This window comes from Cotesia typhae, unplaced genomic scaffold (assembly GCF_013202065.1).
Source record: "Cotesia typhae breed Kobodo isofemale line unplaced genomic scaffold, CoteBio_Ctyphae contig_36, whole genome shotgun sequence".
Lineage (NCBI taxonomy): Eukaryota > Metazoa > Arthropoda > Insecta > Hymenoptera > Braconidae > Cotesia > Cotesia typhae.
In genome coordinates, this window is record NW_027423744.1 from 1,996,363 (window position 1) to 2,019,574 (window position 23,212).

The 23,212-nt window shown below is 27.6% G+C and overlaps 2 protein-coding genes and 1 long non-coding RNA gene across 5 annotated transcripts; all 3 read right to left on the minus strand.

The window, feature by feature from the left end:
- Positions 1-163: 163 nt before the first annotated feature.
- LOC141526788 (zinc transporter foi) lies at positions 164-13,719 on the minus strand. Of its 2 annotated transcripts, none has more exons than XM_074241877.1 (9): positions 12,918-13,409; positions 11,858-12,503; positions 8,782-8,876; positions 8,478-8,715; positions 6,745-6,914; positions 6,468-6,656; positions 5,655-6,072; positions 5,212-5,576; positions 164-704 (listed from the first exon to the last, which is right to left on the minus strand). In XM_074241877.1, exons 2-9 carry the CDS (start codon positions 12,453-12,455, stop codon positions 558-560), a joined length of 2,220 nt encoding a protein of 739 aa, XP_074097978.1. In that variant the 5' UTR covers positions 12,456-12,503; positions 12,918-13,409; the 3' UTR covers positions 164-557. The 2 variants fall into 2 exon arrangements, with proteins under 2 accessions (XP_074097978.1, XP_074097979.1); XM_074241878.1 differs by lacking the exon at positions 12,918-13,409 and adding an exon at positions 13,541-13,719 and having other exon boundaries at positions 165-704.
- Positions 13,720-15,057: 1,338 nt separating this feature from the next.
- Positions 15,058-22,041, minus strand: Herp (Homocysteine-induced endoplasmic reticulum protein). 2 transcript variants are annotated; one of them, XM_074241797.1, is made up of 6 exons: positions 21,410-22,041; positions 21,228-21,339; positions 20,952-21,115; positions 17,027-17,427; positions 16,266-16,685; positions 15,058-15,912 (listed from the first exon to the last, which is right to left on the minus strand). In XM_074241797.1, the coding sequence occupies exons 3-6, from the start codon at positions 21,096-21,098 to the stop codon at positions 15,477-15,479; spliced, it is 1,404 nt and encodes a 467-aa protein (XP_074097898.1). In that variant the 5' UTR covers positions 21,099-21,115; positions 21,228-21,339; positions 21,410-22,041; the 3' UTR covers positions 15,058-15,476. The 2 variants fall into 2 exon arrangements, with proteins under 2 accessions (XP_074097898.1, XP_074097897.1); XM_074241796.1 differs by having other exon boundaries at positions 20,952-21,339; positions 21,410-22,035.
- On the minus strand, positions 20,317-20,937 carry LOC141526722 (uncharacterized). Its single transcript, XR_012479075.1, has 2 exons — positions 20,593-20,937; positions 20,317-20,485 (listed from the first exon to the last, which is right to left on the minus strand). It is a non-coding gene; the product is annotated as an uncharacterized LOC141526722 (long non-coding RNA).
- Positions 22,042-23,212: the final 1,171 nt, after the last annotated feature.

A 23,212-nucleotide genomic window follows, 5' to 3' on the forward strand; every position in this document is an offset into this window, starting at 1 on the left:
AAAATAATTACTTATTTTAGCGGTATACAAAGTTTAATTTTCATACTATAATATCGAACATTGAGGTATTAAAGTACAAAATCAGAACACAAAAAAAGAAAAAACATGTATATGAATAAATCAACACTTATTTTATCATCTTATCTCAATAATTAATACGAATATATAGACAAAGACTATCTTTAATATTTAAATGTAAATTTATAAGCTAATTTTAAATAGAAATAAAAAAAATACATTATTTTTTTTATTCTTTTTCATTTTAAAATAATGATTTTTTTCACTATTTAGATTAATTTACAATTGTGGTTTGCATAATATCAGTAAAATCGTAATGAAACAAATTTTAAGTTGTCCTACAAGACTATAGAATACTTACAAAATAATATTGTAAGTATTTTAAATACATTAAATAAGTATTTATAAATGTTTCAGTCATGCAATTTGGAGACACCGTTTTTCTGTCATTCGAATTTTCCTGCTTTATTTACTCTGCTTAGTTGTTTCAATAATTTGTCCTTATTTTATTTTATTTATATTAATTATGGTTAGATAAACTAATTACTAAAAATATTTTTAAGGTCATTTTCGTAAAGAGCAATTATTAACATAATTCCCAAACCAGTAATTAGACCAAGTGCTTGCAATAAACATTGCCAATGTGAACCGCTTTCCTCTGAATGTCCAGAAGACAATTCTGGTATCTAAAAAAAAATATTTTTTTAAAACAATTATTCAAATTAATAAGATTGAATCTACACTAGTCACAAAAATTAAGGGATATAAAAAAAATTCGAAATTTTTGGCTGATTTTCAACGAGCTGTAACTCCAAGGAAAATAATCGTACAGCAAAAAAAAAAGCAAAGTGTAGCTCCAAGTGTCTAGTTTTCAGATATGACCATGAAAATTTTTTATCATGTTCGAGTGGAGAAAAAAAAAATTCATACAAAATTTGAAGAAAAACCGAAATTCGCGGGGAGTGTACCGATTTTTTTATTGATTTTTTAAAATGAGATTTAAAACTAAGGCAGTTGTAGCAATCAGAAAAATGGAGTTAATTTTTTCAATCAAAGAGATTGATTTTTCAGGATATTTGAAAAAAATCAAAAAAAAATTTTTTTTTTTTTTTTTTTTTCAAATTTCTTGAAAAATTAATCACTTTGATTGAAAAATAAAGATTTTTTCTGTACGATCATTTTCCTCGGAGTTACAGCTCGTTGAAAATCACCCAAAAATTTTCCAATTTTTTTATATCCCTTAATTTTTGTGACTAGTGCATATAAAAATTTCAAGCTGATTAAACTACACTACTGGAAAAAATTAAGGGATCAAAAAAAAATTCCAAATTTTTCGGTAGTTTTCAACAGGCCGTAACTTTGAGAGAAATGGTCGTACAGGAAATAAAAAAGAGGAAATTGTAGCTCCAAGTGTCTAGTTTTTGGATTAGAACTTCAAAATTTTGTAGCCTCCGCGGTTTCTGAGCAATCGTAGAAAAACCAGCAACAAAAAAATTCTCAAAATTTTTTTAGTTTTTTTTTGTCTACGGGCGTGGAAAAAATTTTTTTAGCTTAACCACCATAAGGATCGGATACTTTGTTCATTTAGCTTTAATTTCTTTTTTAAACACCCTGATACGTCCACTCCTCGCTGAGATATCGGTCTTCAAATGGAAAAGGATCTTTTTGTCTTTGATTATCGATATCTCAGCAACCAATGATCGCACAGAAAGTTAAAGGTGGGTTTCAAGAACTTGAATGAATTCCCTTAACGACTGTCCATTGTTTTTTCGAAAAAAAATTTTTTCTTTCCGTCACATGAATTTGAAAATGCAACAAAAAAAGGGCTTTTAGTGGTTTTTTGGAAAATCAAGCGCTGGATCGAAAATATTGAGGAAACCACTAATGTTAAGTGTGCCTTTTACAGTTCAATATGTCCACAAAAACCCTACAAAGAATCAAATTAATCCAGCCAGCCGTTTTTTTGTTTCACTTGATCGAATTTTTGAAAAAATTAAAGGATCACGTTTTTTGCTCTGAAAAGCTCATAATTTTTAAAAATGAGAAAAAAAAATGGTTTTTTCGAGCTTTTTCCACATTTTCGTTCCAAAAAGTGCTTAAATTGAAAAAAAAAAAAATTAAAAAAAAAAATTTTTTTTGAAATTTTTTCTCTTGAAAAGTTTAAGAAAACAATTACCGCCGGCATTAGCGTTATCCAAAGCGTACCACGTGGAGGTCGCGCGGTCGGATTTACGCTTCTCTCTCTCTCTCTCTCTCTCTCTCTCTCTCTCTCTCTCTCTCTCTCTCTCTCTCTCTCTCTCTCTCTCTCTCTCTCTCTCTCTCTCTCTCTCTCTCTCTCTCTCTCTCTCTCTCTCTCTCTCTCTCTCTCTCTCTCTCTCTCTCTCTCTCTCTCTCTCTCTCTCTCTCTCTCTCTCTCTCTCTCTCTCTCTGTGTGTGTGTGTGTGTGTGTGTGTGTGTGTGTGTGTGTGTGTGTGTGTGTGTGTGTGTGTGTGTGTGTGTGTGTGTGTGTGTGTGTGTGTGTGTGTGTGTGTGTGTGTGTGTGTGTGTGTGTGTGTGTGTGTGTGTGTGTGTGTGTGTGTGTAAGGTATTTCAGGAGAATTGAGACCCGGTGGCTCGTCATTTCCACCGTATTTAATGACTCCAAACGCATTCTCTGAAGGTTTTTGTTGGTTCAATACCGGGTATTACCACCCCTGTTTTCAATAACGGCTCTCAAACGTTCAGCCATGTTTATGCAGACGGTAATTTGAGGCTGCGGAATGGTATTCCAAATGTGCTGAAGCGCGCGCTCCAAAGCAGCTAAGTTCTGCAAATTTGGATACTCTCTGCGCAACCGACGGCCCATTATGTCCCAAACGTGCTCTATGGGGTTGAGATCTGGACTCATTGCTGGGTGTCGCAACAATGTGATGTCATGCCGCTCAAAGAAGCGCCGGGTAATGTTGGCTGTGTGTGGACGTGCATTATCTTGCATCAATATGAACGACCTCAGATGTTGTCGTCTGCGCAGAACAATGGGCCTTAAAATTTGGTCGATGTAACGTCTAGCTGTCAAATTTTCGCGTACAATTACCAAAGGTGTTCTCCAATTTCGTGAAACGCCGCCCCACACCATAACTGATCCACCGCCGTAGGCAACGACTGGACGGACAAAGTTCTGGCGAAAACGTTCTCCACGACGGCGCCAAACGAGAGGACGTCGATCGTTGCCATACAGATTAAAACGAGACTCATCAGTGAATAAAACATTTGTCCATTCCCTCAAGTTCCAATTTCGATGATCGTAAGCATACGTTAAACGAGCTCGACGATGTCTTGCTGTCAACAGGGGTACACGATTAGGATGTCGTGCGTGTAACCCAGTTTCACGAAGACGGTTGATGATTGTTCGAGAGCAAATGTTTCGCACTTGATGCCGTCGTCGCTGTTGCTGTTGTTGTTGCTGTTGTCTGCGATTGGGGAAGTTTCGAGCGACAATATTCGCATTGACGAAAGGTTGTCGTCGAACTTCTCTAACAATTGTTCGATCATCGCGGGCATTAGTGACTCGATGGCGACCTTGTCCGGGGCGACGATGATATTGATTCGTCTCTTGGTATCTGGTATAAGCTCGAGATACGACAGATTGACTTACACCCATCCGGATAGCAACTGCATGTTGAGTGTAACCTTCGTCGATAAGAGTCACTAACCGAGCGACTTCCACCTCCGATAAATGTCGTCTAACCATGATTAAGAATCAAAAGTCAGAAATTTTCAATTTTGACCAAAAAATTAAAAAAATTTTTTTAGCGCAGAGGGATTAGTTTTGAAAAAACTGTTGAATGAAGCGATTTGCTAAGGATTCACAAAAAGAAAAGAAAAAAAAACTCCGAAAAGCGTATGAAAAAATCGAAATTCGATTGGGGGTATTAACTTTTTTTATTAATTTAATTAAAAGGAGATCAGTAGAATCAAGGAATGCAGCGGTGGAAAGGTGATAAAAATCATTGGGCGATGGTTTTTTGAGTTTCCTTAACTTGTTAAAAAAATTTTTCCAAAAAAATTTTTTTTTTTTTTTTTCGAAAAATTTTTTTTTGAAAATTTTTTTTTTTGAATTTTTTTTTTTTTTGAAAATTTAAGCACTTTTTGGAACGAAAATGTGGAAAAAGCTCGAAAAAACCATTTTTTTCTCATTTTTAAAAATTATGAGCTTTTCAGAGCAAAAAACGTGATCCTTTAATTTTTTCAAAAATTCGATCAAGTGAAACAAAAAAACGGCAGGCTGGATTAATTTGATTCTTTGTAGGGTTTTTGTGGACATATTGAACTGTAAAAGGCACACTTAACATTAGTGGTTTCCTCAATATTTTCGATCCAGCGCTTGATTTTCCAAAAAACCACTAAAAGCCCTTTTTTGTTGCATTTTCAAATTCATGTGACGGAAAGAAAAATTTTTTTCGAAAAAACAATGGACAGTCGTTAAGGGGAATTCATTCAAGTTCTTGAAACCCACCTTTAACTTTCTGTGCGATCATTGGTTGCTGAGATATCGATAATCAAAGACAAAAAGATCCTTTTCCATTTGAAGACCGATATCTCAGCGAGGAGTGGACGTATCAGGGTGTTTAAAAAAAAGAAATTAAAGCTAAATGAACAAAGTATCCGATTCTTATGGTGGTTAAGCTAAAAAAATTTTTTTTCCCCTCCGGGTGTAAAGCGTCAACTTTAGCCCCGCTGCGCTAAACAAAGTTTCCGCTTTACACCTTCGTCAGGGAAAAAAATAGTATACACTCCTCGGGAAGTAAATAAGAAAGCCTCAGATCACATGTTTGTTGACCTCGGCTTCGCCTCGGCCAACAATTACATGTGATCTGAGACATTTCTTACTTTACTTCCCTCGGTGTGTAATATACTATTCCACGCCCGTAGACCAAAAAAAAAAAACTAAAAAAATTTTGAGAATTTTTTTGTTGCTGGTTTTTCTACGATTACTCAGAAACCGAGGAGGCTACAAAATTTTGAAGTTCTAATCCAAAAACTAGACACTTGGAGCTACAATTTCCTTTTTTTTTATTTCCTGTACGACCATTTTTCTCAAAGTTACGGCCTGTTAAAAACTACCGAAAAATTTGGAATTTTTTTTTGATCCCTTAATTTTTTCCAGTAGTGTAGAAAGAAGATACAAACTGATAAAAAAATTTTCATAATTACCATGTCAACGAGTGCAATATAAATGAACATTCCAGCAGCAGCTGCAAAAATCCAACTGGTAGTTGATGGCATAGCACCCAACAATACTCCAAAAATCATGCCAAATAAACATAACACTGATGATAATAAATTATAAAATACTGCTTGCTTAGCACTCATTCCTGCTTTTAAAAGCACTGCGAAATCACCCAATTCATGAGGTAATTCATGACAAAAAACAGCTATTGCGGTAGAAAAACCACCAGCAATATTTGCCGAAAATGCCGCTCCTATTGCCATACCATCGGTAAAATTATGTAAGCCATCACCCATTATTACCATCCATGCTACACTCGACATTGAATCAGGAGCTGCATGAACGTGTCCTGAAAATTGAATAATAATTAATAATAAAACTTATAACTCGGACGTAAGCTTCTTCAAAAAAATAAACCATAAATTACCATGTGAATGTGTATGCCCATGATGTTTATTTTCATGTTCACGAATAATAACAGTATAACTATCACGTTCATCGACTTGTGGATTATCTAAATTATCTTTATCATTACTTTTGTGGGTATTATTAACTTTATGATCATCAATGCCCCAGTTATCGTGATTGTTTTTATCTAAGTCATCCGTTATTATTTTGGGTAATTGATTGGTAGGATCAGATGTCAATGGCTTAGCTTCTTCAATTGATGGTAACCGCTCTTTATCATAGTGTTCATGATGTTCATGTTGATTATCACGAGTTTCAGTAGTTATTTCACCGTAACAATATGGATATGATGAATATTTATGTTTACATAATTTCTCACCAACTGGACTAGTTTTTATGCCTTCTGGTTCTCTCATGACACGTACTCGTGTTGGTAACTAATGAAAAAAAATTATTTTCATCAAAATAAATTTATGCTGTAAAATTAAAATTTTTAGTTGGAACAGAAGAAAAATAAATAAAAATTTATGCTCAATAAATCTTAGATTCGCTTTAATTAATCGTTGTTATTGTAACAAAAAACAGTTCATAATTTATTGCTGAATTACCAATTAAAATATAAAATAAAAATGTTATTTAAAAACTATAATAATTATTTTTAAGTATTAGTGAATAAATTTGTAATTTTAAACTAATTTACATGAAATAAAATCGTTAGCACATGAATTTTTAATAAGAAATAAATTGAAAATGAATTTAAATTAAGTTTATTCGCTAATATATCCTTGAAATGCTTAATATAGTTAATGATGCAAACGATCAAAACAAATACCTTATTTTTTCTTTGACGATATTTTCGCCATTCGGAAATCATTGACAAAGCCTTTTCCATAAAAAAGAACATTATCAATCCTATCATGGCAACTAAACCTTTCCACATATTTGAATTATGTGAATCTTCGCTATTGATTTCAACATGTACTGTATTACCTTCATCATGACTGTGAGGTACCATCATTGCCTATAAAACAGTAGAATTAAACAATATTAATTTTATTAATTTTTTTGTAATTTTCATTCTTAAAAAATAAAAAAAAAAAAAAACTTACATGAGGTAATAAATGTATAAGTGCATCTCCACACAAAGTACCAATAGCAAGGGCAACAAGAAATTGTATTAATTGATGATAATAACTTTTACCCATTACAGGAATAACGGCTACTCCAAGTAATCCACATAAACTGATTACTACAATACTTATCGTTGAATAAACCCACACTAGAAATAAATTGATAAATAATAATTATTAACGTTCTGGACTTTTGGTATCAAAAACAAAAAATTATCAATACAGTCTTCAATTTCAAAAGTTAAATCTACATCATTTCATGTGAATTTTTATTAAAATCGATTGAGAATTATTAGCTCTATTACAATCATACATTTTCTGCATTACAGAACTTTTACAATCAACTTAAAGACTTGATAAAAAAACATAAAAATTATGACAATGTTAAAAAGGCCATTTGGCAGCCGAAATGGAAGTAGATTTCTCAAATAATTTATTTTTTAATAAAATAATATTAATACAAATAATGTATAACTTAATTCATTGATTAAAAACAAAATTCAATAATAAATTCATAACTATTCAGAACTAATTTTGTTCGAAAAATTATCTTGTAAAGAAATAGTTTCATAAATATTTGTCAAACAATATTAAAGATTATGAGATTTGAATTATCAATGTCTAAATTTTAAGTAACTGCTTAGAAACAAATTTCTAAGTTAATCAGAATTCTGAAACCGGATGAAATTTTAATTAAAGAAAACAATATTTAGAACTAATTTATGACATATTTACTGACGACCTACCCGAACCCATAATACGAAAGACTGATCATTATCGTGATTATTGAATCTATGTTTATGCTATTATACAGCCAATAATTTTAAAACGGCTGCAACAGTAAAACTGTTTCACTAAACGAACTCTAAAAGGAGTAATATTGACGAGACTATTACCACTTCTAAGGAGTGAAAATTGAAGCTTAATAAAAGAGCTTTACGATGCAACTTACCGAATTTTAATATCTTATCTAGTTCAGTAATTATACCAAGTTGAAGTGGTAAAAACATCAATTTTTACGATTTTCAAAATTTCAAAATCCTGTCATTTCCAAATTAATCGCCCGATTAAGCTCATCTTCGAACTTGACCTTGATCTTTATCGATAGATAAAGCATGTTGAGTTTGAGAAGAATCGGTTATAAAATGATAACGCTATCGTGCTAATAAGCCGCGTTCGACAAACTGAGTCAGAAAACGATTAAATTTTTTAAAAGTTACGCCATGAGGACGGCTGCAATAGTTACATTTTTATAAAATCTACTAAAAATGTAATTTAAAGCTCATTTTATCAACAATGATATCATCTTTACAGAAGAAGATTAATTGCTACCATTTCAAATTTATTCAATAGAAAATTAATCGAAATAGCGTATTTTGATACTTTGTAAATTTTACACGCTTGTCATTTCTAAACTAATCGACTGATTTATTTTATTTTTAAACTTGACCTGGTTAAACCAAATAGAATGACTGCGCTGCTTATCATTCTATTTGGAAAATTATTTTTGTAAAACACTGCCTATGTGATACAAATAAAACCATTATTATTACTTGACCTGGTTAATCGTGTGAATAATAAAAGTACCATCGTTGATTAATCCCTTGAGAAAAACGATTTGAAAAATGTTAGAGGAGTTTTTTTTACGCTATGACGATAAATTTAATATTATAAATTTCTGAAAACTCTATTTAAAAAAATTTCAATTTTACCTTGCACCATATCCCGTGATTCTTCTTCAAAATATTCATGACTATGCATTTCGTGATAGTTATTAGGTAATGAAATGCAACCTTCTTTTTCTGATTTTGATTTGCTAGCTAAATGATATAGCAAAACAGGACATAATCGTTCAAATAACCATCCAGGTAATATTGTATCATTTTTCGTTGAAGTTGATAAATCGATATTAGATGAAATACTTGCCAAAACTTGATTTTTGTTGGCACACTAAAACAAAAATTTTTTAAATTGATATAAAATAACTTTCATAAATATTTTTTTAATATTACTTACCTCATCCTTACTATTCATATAATTTTCACTATTATTGTTACTGTTTTTAGGTATTGAAGAATTAGATTGACTTTTAGGAGAATCAGCAGATGTTTCTGAAACATTTGAAATTTTATTATTGTTATAATAATTCATATAGACAAAAAATATAAATATGTCGAGAATAAATATAAAACATGTTTAAATTTTCAAGCGTAGAGTAAAATAAAATAAAATTGTACTGTTTTATTAATTAGTTTGATAAAAATAAGTTATCCTCGGTTATAAACAATCATACGTTTAACACGGTTATTATCAAAAAATTAATTATATTTATATGAATTATAAAAATTAAGTACATTTTCTTTGCATTATTTCTAATTTTTCTTTGTCTTGTAATTTATTTTCTTATTTTTTATTAAACATTTAAAAATGGATTTTGTTATCAAAAGTATTTAATCTTATACCATTCAAAAAATGAATAAAAAAAAGTGTTGTTTATATACTATAAAACATTGAGTTATCTTTATCAGCACGCCATTAAAAACCTTTTGTTAAAAAAGTATTTTTCCTGTTTTAATAATATTTTTTTCATGACATATGATTAATGGTTGTCATAAAATTGTATAATTACATCGCCGATCTGATAGACTTCTTCGAGAAAAAGGCTTTAAAAGACTCAGCAAGTATTTTGATTTAATGAATTATTTTTTTGTTATTATTAATTAACATTTTTGGTAATATTATGTGACCAATCGATTTAGAAAAGATTGAATTTTTTTATTATTTAAATTAAATTAATATCTTATGAAAAATATTTTTAAAGGAATCATTTAAAGTCGACCGAGTCTTTACTTGCAAAACGTTTTTGTTAATAACAAAAGTTCCTATTCATAGATTTCTGTAAATTTTGCACTGTTAGATTCGTCTGATTTTTCTCGATTTTTTACAATTTTAAAATTTTTAGTGGCACTCTCTGCCCACAAAGTTACATAGATTAAATGGTCTAAAAAATCTGGGACTTCTTAACCGAATAAACCTAACAAAAACCCTCAATACCAAGTCAAATTCAACTGGATAGCAAAGCTTATTTGACCTTATAGTCAAAAAAGCCAAAATGCCAGAAATGTTGAACAACCTGGACTCTAAATTCTGAAAAAACACCAATCTAACTCCCTCAATGCCATCATCGAACGAGCTAAGCGTCTTGATTTTAAATGCTATTTTCGTTCGTCTCCACCTCTCTTTCAAAGCATCCTGAAAATAATGCAGTCATCAATCGCCGATCCATTCATACATCTACTTAATTCGTCCCTTTTCACATTTTGGTTGTTCAACCTACCCACGAAGAGACGAAGATTATTTTTTATTTTTTGTTCATTACTCTATTTTATTTTATTTTAGTGAATAATTATAGTAAATACACCAATTGATTATGTGTTTCTTAAACAAACAAATCCTCATAGAGAGGCTTTTGTGAATCTCTTGAAAACAATAAAAATACAATACAATATAATTTTATTAATAAGACGCAAATGATAAAGCACGTTCTGGTTTTAACATTCATAAGTATATGGTAATTCGTATAAATTATAATAGTAAATTTGTTATATATAGACTTGATTTCATATTTATAAAAAAATTTATTCTACTCATTGTAGATAAATATATTTACTGATATGTAAATATGGCATTGTGATAATTATTGACTCAAAGCTTTTTATCTCAGAAAATCCACGATTTATAAACAATTTACCTGTACCTATACTGCATAAAAAAATCTTTAAGTAATTATATTTATTTTTATTTCAATTCAATCATATCTTTATTCGATTCGATAATTCTCATTTAATCTTTTTCAACTACAATAGTTTTTAAAATAATAGTGACAACTTTTCAACGGATATTTTTTCATAAGAGAAATAACAAAAATATAAAAATTGATAAAACTGCCCGGACAAAATATATTATTTCATGCTTTGAGGCCAAAAATAATTAATAACTACCATGAAAAATGTTGTAATTTAATTTTAATACGGTACTTTTTGTTATGTTTTGATTTAGCTGAAATTATGGTATGTAATTAAATAAAATGAAACGAAAAATTTACAAGGCTATCAAAAAAATAAATAAATATCATGGAAACTATTTACTTGAGTTATTCACTCATACATATGACAAAATAGAAAAATTATCATGGCCATTAAAAAATAACAATTTTATGACTTCTAGTATTACTTTAGTATCAAGTATTTTAAAATTTCGAAGTACATTTTCAAGAGAAGAAAAGATCAAATTTGAACAATATTTAATAAAGACAAGTTGAAATTTCTTTTTAATTTTGTTATAATTGCATTTATTTATTGCAACTATCAGAAAAGGCACAATAAAATCTCAATAAAGTTTTGCAGTTAAATCTTAACTATTTCACAAGTTACTAATATTAACAAAAAAGACAAGCTGCAAAACTTTATTGAAATTTTTTATAGACGTATTATTAATTCATACGCTCTATCGGTGTTAAATTGTCCCATTTGGATTAGTAATATATTTAAAAATTTTAAGTTTCAGTACGATATGAAAAAATCAATGCTGCAAGGAATGAAATACGATTAAATATTTACCACACATTGGAAATTTTATTACTTCATCGCTAACTACATGTAAACTTTCTTTCAATATTATTTAAAAACAAAGTTAGTTAGAATATATTGTTCCCTTAGCTCTCATCTATATTTATTATTGCTTTCAAAATAATTATTCTTATTCGTTTTTAATGATGATATTAAATTGTATATTCATTAAATATAGCATGAAGAAAATTACTTTAAACAATTATTAACGAAGATAAGGATCAAGACTATTATCGTGAGAAAAAATAAATATGTAAGGGAAAAATATCTTAATTCAAATTAGAATGAATCGTTGATGTTTAATAGGTCAATTGATAACGCGTGATAGTTAAATACCGCGAAAATCAATTGATCTCAAGTGATCCAAGAAAATAATTGATTGCTCATAATTATAATAATAATTAGGTAACAAAGAGCTGTTAAATATTAATATTAATAATAAAACAATTATGTTTTTTTCATACCATTATTAACTGAATTGATATTGTCATTCAGTCCAAGTTTTACAATTAATTTAAAAAGTCCCAGTTGTTTTAACATAACTTCAAAACCATCCATAGTTAAACTATTGCCATCACCATAAGTGTCAAATATTTTTTTCAAAAAATATTTTTCTTCAGTTTCAACATGCCTCTTATTTCTTTGATTTCCCTTCCTGTAGCTATTGATATTATTCTTGCTAACAAATAAATTTTCATTTATTTGCGATGGTATTTGACCAAGTCTTTCCATAATTTCTTCATTTTCTAGCAAATTGTAATTATTATCGTGATGTACTTGATAATCATTGTCATTATATTGTTTTAATTTGTCATTATGAGTTTTTTTCTTTCTGTTTTTTTTCTTATTTTCATAGTTAATATTAACTTTATCATTGTAATTATCATTAATCTTATCAAGTGGATTCAATTGTTCCGTGGAAAGAGTATTAGAAACAAAATCTTTTTTTTCAGTCACTAATGATGCTTTTAATACTGATGATATTGTTGTATGTGCTGAACAGGGTATGTGTGATGCACATAATACACACACTACACATACGGTCATAAAATGCTGTGACATTTTTATTTACTCCAAAAATAGGATTTTCAAATCCTATTGTTGAAATTCCTAAAACAGATTTAATTATTTTAGTACAATTGTAATTAATTACATTTATTCAATTAATATATTTATAATTATGATAATGCCAAACGTGTTTTAGCAAAAACAAAAAATATATATATATTATTTGGTTACTATGCAAATAGGAGTAAGAGAAATTAAGATATTAAAAATAAACTTTTATGATTATTTTTAGATCTGTAAATATTATACTAACGAGTAAAAATGATATAATTATAACATAACGATTTAAAAATAAATATCTATTGATATAGAAGAAATTATCCATAGATTTTAGTCAAGAAACTGATATAATAAAAAAAAAATAAATCAGCATTCATCTGAATATTCTTTTATTATTTTTTTTTTAATTTTAATGTTAAAAGAAATTTACTTTTATAATTTTTTTTTAATTCATACCTTTAATTTTTTTTCCTATTTTTTAAAAAAATTTATTCGTTAAAAAAATTGAAAAAAATTTTTTTCAGAATTATTTTACTCTTAAAATTTTAGTTTAAATAAAAAAAAAATCACTTATTACTTAAAATTATTAATTAATGAAATGTTTATCACTGTAATTCGATTTACCGGTCAACTGATACTATTTAATGAGAAATTAATATTGATACTTATATAGACTTAATCGTTGTTACAATTGAAGGATAAAATATAAAAAAAAAAACTGTAATAACAAATCAAGGATAATAACAGTGTTATAATATTTGAATGTTTATGTTAAAACATGTTATGTTCAGTCAAGCTAGAGGGTCGAAAAACCGCGTGATAATTCTCACAATGCGTACACTATAAAAATGCATAACAAAGAAAAAAAATTTTTAAGCGGTCGAGGATCGTAGGTGAGGTAAGAAATTATATCAGTGTGAGTTAACACAGTATGTTGGTTCGCTACTATATGTACTTTTGCATAAACGTGTGTATGTGCAGCTGCTACTGTATATTTATATTTATATATAACTAGACTTTTTTATTATTTATCGTTGTAAAATACAAGAAAGCAACAAGTACAATGTGAAGATAGCTACCTAGTTTATTTGATAGTACATATAATCGACACTCGAAATTACTCGAGATTAAACGAGATAAGACACTTTACGATACCAGATACAAGATTCGTTGCTCAGTGTCAACTTTCTAATGACTAGTATATAATTTTATACTATTTCTTCAGAGCGATTACTTATATTAACACTTCACTGTTTAAATATTATACCTCCAAGCGCATCGTATTGAATTGTCTTATTTCTGTTTCTTTTATATTCATATGTACTATTTTTTTGCTGTCCTCTTTCCCTCACTTTTTTCATCTTTTTCTAGTGCTTTGGTCGCTTTGATTCATTTTTAGTGACATCTGTCGGAAACACATCGAGTTACGAAAATAAATCTAATATAAGCAATAAAAAAATTAAAAAAATTTGAATGTTCCGAGTTCCAAGGTTTCGATAGTAAATTTTAGATAATATTAACTATAAATAGAAGTAATTTATAAAATGATAAAAACGATTATATAATAGAAAATGTAATATAAAATTTTAGAAAATTTTTTAATTTATGAAACTTGCAAAATATTGTAAACTTTTATTTTATGTCATTAAAGTTTGCCGACGTTCTAAATTTTTGGATTTTTTTAATAATTAAATTAAAACAAAAAAATATTTTTAAAAATTGCACTTGCAGTTTTTATAGTTTTTTCCAAGTGCAATTTTTTTTTTTATATTTTTCGTAATAATTTTTTCAATAAAAAAAACTTCTATAATTTTTAAGTGTCGGCTAACTTTATTTTCATTTTATTTTATTTTGTTGAGAAACGAATTTTCTATTATTTAAATAAATTATAATACTGAAGTTAGCGGTCAGCTGTCAATTTTAAAAAATTAATTACAATAAGAAAATGCTTCTAAAAATTTTCACTTGTAATTTTGATTAATATTCACATGTGAAACTTTTTAATTAAATTTTTTTTTAGTAATTTAATTGCTATAAAATTCAAAAAAATTTTTAATATCTGTCAACTTCAGTGTTACGATAAATTCCTAACTTTATTAAATTAAAAAAATTTATAGCTATTTAATGAAATTGTATTTCATCCTTTAAAAAAAAAATTGTTGGAATTTTATAGTTTTATATAATTTTTTAAAACTTTTCATTTTGGAAAATATTATTTTTAAAGCGATTTTTATAATAAACTTATGTAAGATTCTATAAAATTAAACATTGAATAATATTAAATTATTCATGAAATAAAAAAAAGGTATCCTTGAGTTACTTATAATTGTCATATGATTTACAAAAATTTTAATATTTTTAAGGATCATTACAATAAATTGTATTTTTAATTTTAAATGTCATTCTGTAGAGAAACTTAAATATTTAAAAAGTACAATTTTTCAAAGAGATTATTATATCAGATAATTTTATCATTGGCTCAATTAAAATTTATGAAAAAAAGTCCTTGAAACACTTCCTATATATGTTATTTATTTATATTCTTGAACATAAAAAATATATACAATTTTATTATATTATAATACATTAATATATATTTATTCATTTTAATTACTAATTTATATAATTATATACCATAAATATTGGTAATTTAATGAAATATCTTAATTATTTATCAACTTTTTAAATACATTTTTCACGTAATTTCTAACTATTAGAACTGGCAATTTGAGAATGAAAATTCAATCTAATTTTATGTGAGAATAAAAAAAAATATATTTTATATATTTTTATCACGGCCGTTGAAACAAATAAATTTAATTTTATATATATTTATATATATGCATGTGTTTATATATTTATAACATCTTTGGGTCTTGAGTCACTTCGTGCTGGAAAATTTAAAAATTAGCACATTTTTCAAGTTAAATAGATAACAAAAATAATAATAGTAATACAAATAAATAACCGTTATTTTAAACAACGTATAATTGATCATTTGAATATATGATTAATTTACAAAACATGTGGTTGTTCTGGTATTAATGAAGCAAAAAATGAACTAAAGAATGTCCATGTTAATGCTAAAGCACCAGGCCTTTCATTATCCTCATTTTGATTAACCGTTCTTGTCTCTTCATTATTTGTTTCATTAACATTTGTATTGATATTTGAATTAGTAGCAGCAGTTGAATTGATAATCGAATGTTGTACATTCAATCTCCGGCGTAATTGTGGTTGTTGATCTTGCAATCCAATTAATGGTTCATTTGCTGGATTATTAATTATATTCTCTTGGTTCACTCTATTACCGTTAATAACATTATTATTGTTGTTATTAGCATTTACATTATTATTGTTATTGACATTAATATTATTATTATTATTTTCTGCACGGCCATTATTGTCCGTAAGATCCACTTGTTGTCCCCGAAAAAATCCTCCTTGTATTCTAAAATTATGATAAATAATTTTATTCCACCATCAATTAAATAAAATTTTCTTTTTTAATGTAAGCGCGATGATTTTATTAAATTTACTCAATATTAAAATTTTTTTCAATATTAAGTGAATTGATGAACTTATTTCTAAATCAATAATTTTTGAATTTTCAAATGTACAATATAGAATACACGATTTTTTGAAAATCTAATTTGTTTGTAAAGAAATTTATAATTTATTTTAAGAAGACGACAACGAAAAAATGATTTAATTATTTAAAAATGATAAAAATAAATATCACTACTTTTTTCAATCGATTAACTGTAACAGTTATTTAATATACTTATGTATAAAAATACTTACAAATAAATAGCAAATCCGAGCATTGTTACAAGAAGGAATCTAGACGGTGATGAATAAAAGTAAACAATACTAGACAGTACAATAACACGTGCGAATACATCAAATACATCTAGCCAATCACGATTTAATGCTGCTTCATTATCTTCACCAGCATTATTGTTATTGTTATTGTTATTATTATTATTAATATTATTATTGTTGTTATTCATTTGTCTGTTTTCATTATCATTTCGTTGTATACGTGTTTGATCTTGATTGCTAGCTGCAGCACTAGTGCCAGATGTCGAAGGAATACCAGGAAGTACTGTACTCGAAGTTGAAGGTAGATTAACACTGTCTCTTGTATTTAATGGATTTGCATTTAAATTTGATGGTTGAACATAAGGCACTGATTGAAACTGAATCCCTTGTGAAGCTATTCTGAAAGAAAAAAAAATTAAATTTATTTATTTTAGTTTTTATTAAATATAATTTTAAAATATAACCGGCGACGTTAGCCGAGTGGTCAAAGGCACAAGGCCTATAGAGCATTCGAACTAACTCACCAGCCAGGAGTGGGTTCGAATCCCAAACTGGTCTTAGAAACCAGCTTGGTTGAGATTTGACCCTTGCTGCGTAGGTTGATTCTCACAACCCAAAAAAAAACCCTAACGTACCACTCCCAGCAGTTAAAGTCAGCGATATGACCACAACAGTTAAAACCGACTCTAAATAAAAATTAGTTAAAAAAAAAAAAGTTTTAATATGCAAATGATACTTACAATTGCATATATTGATTCAAATACTGAGCATAAGCTTGTTGCATCCATGCTAGTTGTTGAGTATTCAACTGAGTATAATATTGTTGGATCGGAGACATTGGTATTCCTGGTGGAGCAAATTGTATTCCAGATGAAGATAACGGCGATGATATTGGTGAAGTTGTTGTTGTTGATGGTGGTGAATTATTAACACTGGCATTTGAATTTTGCTTGTCACTTGCAGATTTATTTGTTGAGTTTTTTGAACTAGAAGTCGATGCAAACGATATTTTTGATGGACAAACCAAGTGTACAATAAATAATTCTTCTTCTAAATTATAATTTTGATAAAACACGTCTTTCAATATCATTGAATCGTTTAATATTTGACCTGAATAAATTACTTTTTGATCTTCTTTTTTCTGAAAAATAAATAAACGAATATCATAATAATTTCATTAAGAAAAACTTATTTATAGTATGTATACTAATATTATAAAGAGGAAAGATTCGATTGTTTGTTTGTTTGCATTGAATGGGCTTCAAAACTACTGAACTGACTTAAAAAATTATTTCATTATTGGGAAGCTACACTGTCCCCGGGTGACATAGGCTATATTATATTTAAAATTTTTTGTTAAATACCCGTACGAAACCACGGCGGGCTGCTAGTAACAAATAAGTTAATCATAAATAAATTTACATTGTGAAAGATATGAAAACTAAGTGTCAATTTTTAAATCTGAGACTTGATTTTATCACATGAAATATTTAGATATACTTGATTGGATAAAATTATATCTCGGATTGAAAAACTGATCCCTAGATGATTCTTTAAATATGAAAAATTTTTTTAAAATTCATTTTAATTATAAATATAAATAAATAAAAAATCGAAGTTTCACTAAGGTAGTATAGTTCCGTTAAATTAAAATGTATTTTTAATTTGCTATATAAGTAATTCTAAACCATTTCTATTACAATTCAATACTGAAAATAATCTACTTTTGTTTTTTTCTATTTTCCGAAAATTTTTATTCTGTGGCGATTATAAATTCGCTCAGTTAGAACGAAAAATTTTTCAAATGCCTAATTTGTCAAATTTTCAATGTCAATATAAATTTTTAATTGCTGAAACATTTTTGTCGTAACTGATAGTTGAAATCAATAGACAATTTTTTAGTTTCATTTAATGAATAAAAATAATCAAGTCAATATATCGACAAAACTTCTTTGTTGATTTCAACTTTTGTGGTAAATTTTTTAATTTTTTTATGCTCATTTTTACTTATCAAGGGGCACAACAAGTGTGAAATTTTCAAAAAATCCATTATTTTTATTTTTCATATTTCGATGGGTTATACCTTTAAAAATAACATGTTTAAATTTCGAATCGATATCTCCAAGAGTTTTTGAGTTACAGCCATTTAAAGAGTAGCCGCTGGGAAGTTAGAATAGGATCATTTTATCTTTAAACGCGTTTTTTTCGAAACAGCATTTTTCAAATTTGTTGGAGTGATTACTCGAAGACAAATAATCCGATCACTACCAATTTTTTTTCTACATGTTCTGTATATAATTCTCCATACAAAGACCCTCCAGTTTTTTGATCTGATCAAAAATCGAATTTTGGCAGACTAAAAACGACCAAAATTTTGGGTAAAATTTAACTTTTTGTTTAAAAACGCCGCCAATTTATCAATTTTTGATTTTTTTTCGATCGAGGGTCATTGTACGAAGAATATCTTATAGTTTATCGAGAATTTTTTTTTTCGGTTTCATCCACGGAGAAGGCCAGAATCACTCCAACAATAGACGACCTTTTTTTTAAGCAGCGTCGGAGATAGCGTGTAACTCGGAAAAAATTTAATTTTTTTCTTCAAGAATTTTTCTATATATTCTCAAAATATGTGTTAATATACTGTAACAGGGTAAAATTACCCTAAATCGATGTCACCGGATATCGATAATTATTCGACATAGCACTGGCGCGTCTCGATCTTCGGGCCTAAGGGGAGAATAGGAAGGGGTAGTTTTGGGTTAAAATAGGTGAGCCGTGCAGTGGAAAAGGGAGAAGTAGTGTGACCGCCAGACTGAGTGCCACGGAAATCAAGAAGGACCGATCCCCGGAGTAGTGACGAGACGAAGGAAGCCAACTACAACTAGGACTTCATCTTCAATAAGAGAGTTAGATCATCATTTTATTCGTCAAGGTATTAATTATTACTCTGTTGATAATATTTTATTAAGAATTAATTATTGAAAATAATATATATTGGAAAATTATCGGAAATATTTTATTGTAAAACTATTTTATTTATTAATGATGAATTTAGTAATTTGGGGGATTAAGTCCGTGAAGTAGTTAAATTAAAATTACTGAAACTTGATAATTATCGGCGTGGACATTAAGTCCAAGAAATCAGTTAATTGAGTCAAAAATATCAGGGGAAAAATTTAGTCAGAATTAATTAATAATTTTATGTTAATAATTTTGAACGTGATTGTAAAAAATTCTTCCGTGATTAATTTAATTACCAAAAGTTAATCCAAGGTATTAAGACCTTTTGTTTTAAATAGTTATTGTTATATTGTTACGACCATGACTATAAGTTACTGAGGAATTTTAATCTAGATAATATTTTAATAGAATTAAAATTAGCAATCGGAAATTGAAAGTTGGATATTAGTTCAAAGTTAATTGAAATTAGTTGTTAATTGAAAGTTATCCTACTATTAAATACTAATGATTGAATAATTTAATTTAATAATATTGTAATTAAATTAAAATCATTTTCTTCAATTTAAAATTATAAAATTCAATTAAGCAAAGTGTGGGTTATGTGTGTGAAGAATTGTACGGGTAATGTGTGATAGAGAGTGTTAATAGTGTTAAGTTTGGTAGTCCGGTGGACTTGTAATTTTAAGCTTAGTTGTAGGACAGGTGTGGGAGACCGTTTGTTAGAAAAAGCCCGTCTAGTCATCGTATCGTCGTTTGGAAGGTTCGTTTGTAAATATCGTTTATTTCGCAGTTATTCTCCGCTTCGTTAGATAATAAGTTAATTATAGTGTGTGAGTGAGCGCTTAAATTGTTAAATTTGTTAATTTTTTATTGTTAATAAATATCGATATATTGTTAATTAATTATTTATTATTCAGCAGCACCTTCCTCCACTCTCTCTACCCTAAGATAAGATTTCTCAGCTCTGGACCGGTCCCAGGAACCGTGATTAAAAATCCTGGTGGCGCCCTAATAATTATATTGGTTGTTAGTTTTGTTTAATTATTTATAAAATTGATTAGGGGCCAACCTGAGCAGGTAAAACTGTTACAATACCCTTAAAATTTTAAAACAGTCCACATAGAAATTTTTTTTATTTTAATTCCCAAAAATCGCCTTTTTTTAGACTGTCAAACTGGTTGTTCCCCTTAAAGTTGAAAATTCAATATTGTTATGAATTTTACTTTAAAATTTAAAATCTGTAAACATAATGAAAAAAAGTAATTGAATAATTGATTAAAAATGATAATTTTTTGATTTTGTATGGCTCATTTAGGTGAAACTCCAATTTGACATACTTAGTTACCTTTTTTTCTAATGTTTTTTTCATAATCTATATTTTAGACAAATTCTAAAAACTGTTTTTTTATTTCAGTATTTCTTTAGTATTTTCAAAAATTTTTTTATGCCTGAAATTATTTTGAAATATTTTACTATGTTTCAATTATTAATTTTCGACAACTTCGTAGAGATAATCAAGTTATCAAAAATATAATTTATCTGTGATAAATAAAAACATGGTACAGTTATATATCATCTCGATGTCATAAAAATATTCCCAGACATCAACAATAATTGAAAAGTTCTTTTATACATACATACATAAGCTTTTGAATTTATTAGTAATAATGAAAACAAAAATTAAAAAAATGATTTATTACTTACAGGGTTATTTGGATAAACTTCATGAAGATATTCCTTAAGTTGTCCAACAGTCCAATCACATTGACAATTAAAAGTCTGATCATCAATTTGCTGATCAGGTGCTCTGATAAGCAACCTAATCACCGTATCATTATTAACTTTAGCCATTGTGTGGACGAAAAAAACTAAATTAAAAACAAAAACTGTCAATAAATGTTTTAACACCAACTATTGACCTTTACAATATTTCACGTCGATGAAAATTTATTCTTTACACAAATTTAATTATTTATTTACTTTTTATAAGTAATTGATGCAGATAGATAAATACTGGTAACTGATGTCACTGGAACTAATTAGTTTATCATTCATGAAGCGGAAATTGTGATAAGAGTTTTTTTTATTTTATCTACAACAAAAAAAAATTATAATTAGTCTAATTATAATAAGATTAATAATAAAAATATTATGATACTTACTTCAAGATGTTTATTTTTTAATGAAATAATTGGTTATCCAATTATCTAATTTATTATTATACACCAGAAACAACAAATGTGATTATACGCAGTGAAGAAGACTGATAGACTGTATGGATTGTATTCATGTTAGTTGTTCGTTACTAATGTATACATATAATCCAATGCATATAATACATATAATCAAGTATTAAAAAACACATATTACACAGTATGCATGTAATGTGTTTTTTACGACGATAAAGAGAAAGAGAGAGAGAGAAATAAATACTACCGATTTGGCGTTTTTTCATTGGTCCAGATCAACCACAACTGATAACATTTGATTGGCACAAAGCACTCTTTCAATTTTATTAAAATTCACCATGTTATTTATGAAAAATAAAAAAGTATTGTAGATGTCACTGCAGGCACATTGAGTGGCAATTTTAAATATGACTTAAGGTAATACCCTCGCGAGAGGCGTTTTCTTAGGAATTTTTTTTAATTTTGGCAGATTAATATTCATATAATTCTGCATCGATTGACGCAAATTGAAATTTTTGACCATCTAGTTTCAAAAATATTTAATTTCAAAGTTCGAATTTTCAGAGGAGGTTATGCACTGTGATATACGGGATACCGAAAATTTTACTCGTATATTTCATTATAACTAAGAAACTTTTTTTAAGATTTTCATAAAAAACTAAACTACTATTAAAAAACAGCTATTATTTGTTTTTTTTCAAACTTTCATTGATTTTTACCATCTAGATTTTTAAATATTATTAAAAAATAACTGTATTATTTAAAAATAACCATGAGTAGAAGTGAGTAAGGAATAGCAAGTGAGAAAGACAAAAATATCCTAAACTATACCCAAATCTACTCGCACTATATGTCGCGAGGGTACTACCTTAACATTCCGTAATTTCTTTTTCCCGTCTATTTTTTTATGACATTAAATTTAGCTGTCACTTCACAATTGTTTTAATTTTCTTTAACAAATAAATTATAGCAAAAAAAAAGTTATTAAAAAAATGGACTTGTAGAAATTTTAACAAATTAAAAATGCAATTTTTTTAAAATAATTTTTTTAAACTAATTTTTTTGTTAAACATAATAAAAAAATTATCAAATGACAGCTAACTTTAATGTTACATTTTTTTATTTATAAATGAAAATTAATTTAGCCGATATTTAATAATTTTAAGAATTTTTTTAATAAATAAATTGTTGCATAAAAAAATGAGAAAAAAATGGGTATTTAGAAATTTTAATAAATTAAAAATGCAATTTTTTTAAAATAATTTTTCAGAACAAATTTTTTTGTTAAATAAAATTAAAAAATGGTCAAGTGATAGCTAACTTAAATATCATTACTTATAAGTGATATGTTCAACTATTAAAAAAATAAAATTTCAACTCATAAAAAATCAAAAAATTAAAAAAATGTAACTTTCTAAATTTTTTTTTATAACTGTTTATTTTTATTTTTATTTACTCAAGAATAAAAAATAAATACTAGAAACCGGTATACTTAAGGGGGATAGTTACTGTGACAAATAAAAAAAAATTCAATCAAAGTTTATACATTTGAAAAATTTGTCACTTTGGTGAAAGCAGGTAAACCGGCCGATTTAAACTAGGGTTTTTTATTTTTCAAATAAAAATTTTTTCCCATAGTTAAATAAGAATAAAGATGGTAATTTAAATAGGATTTATTCCAATCAAAATTCTTAAACAAAGCATTAAATATCAATAAATTAAAACAGCAAGGAGCCGAAAGCTGATAACACCAGCCAATGCTTACCTTAAAAATTC

What these genes read in the sequence shown, in the direction of transcription:
- Herp (XM_074241797.1), bottom strand. Translation starts at nt 21,098, where the DNA reads ATGGCTAAAGTTAATAATGATACGGTGATTAGGTTGCTTATCAGAGCA. An exon ending in AAGTTTATCCAAATAACCCT is followed by an intron (nt 17,428 to 20,951) that starts GTAAGTAATAAA and finishes TTTATTTTTCAG; the next exon opens with AAAAAAGAAGATCAAAAAGT. An exon ending in TTGAATCAATATATGCAATT is followed by an intron (nt 16,686 to 17,026) that starts GTAAGTATCATT and finishes TTTTTCTTTCAG; the next exon opens with AATAGCTTCACAAGGGATTC.
- LOC141526788 (XM_074241877.1), bottom strand. Translation starts at nt 12,455, where the DNA reads ATGTCACAGCATTTTATGACCGTATGTGTAGTGTGTGTATTATGTGCA. An exon ending in ATATGAATAGTAAGGATGAG is followed by an intron (nt 8,716 to 8,781) that starts GTAAGTAATATT and finishes TTTTTGTTTTAG; the next exon opens with TGTGCCAACAAAAATCAAGT. An exon ending in TTATACATTTATTACCTCAT is followed by an intron (nt 6,657 to 6,744) that starts GTAAGTTTTTTT and finishes ACTGTTTTATAG; the next exon opens with GCAATGATGGTACCTCACAG.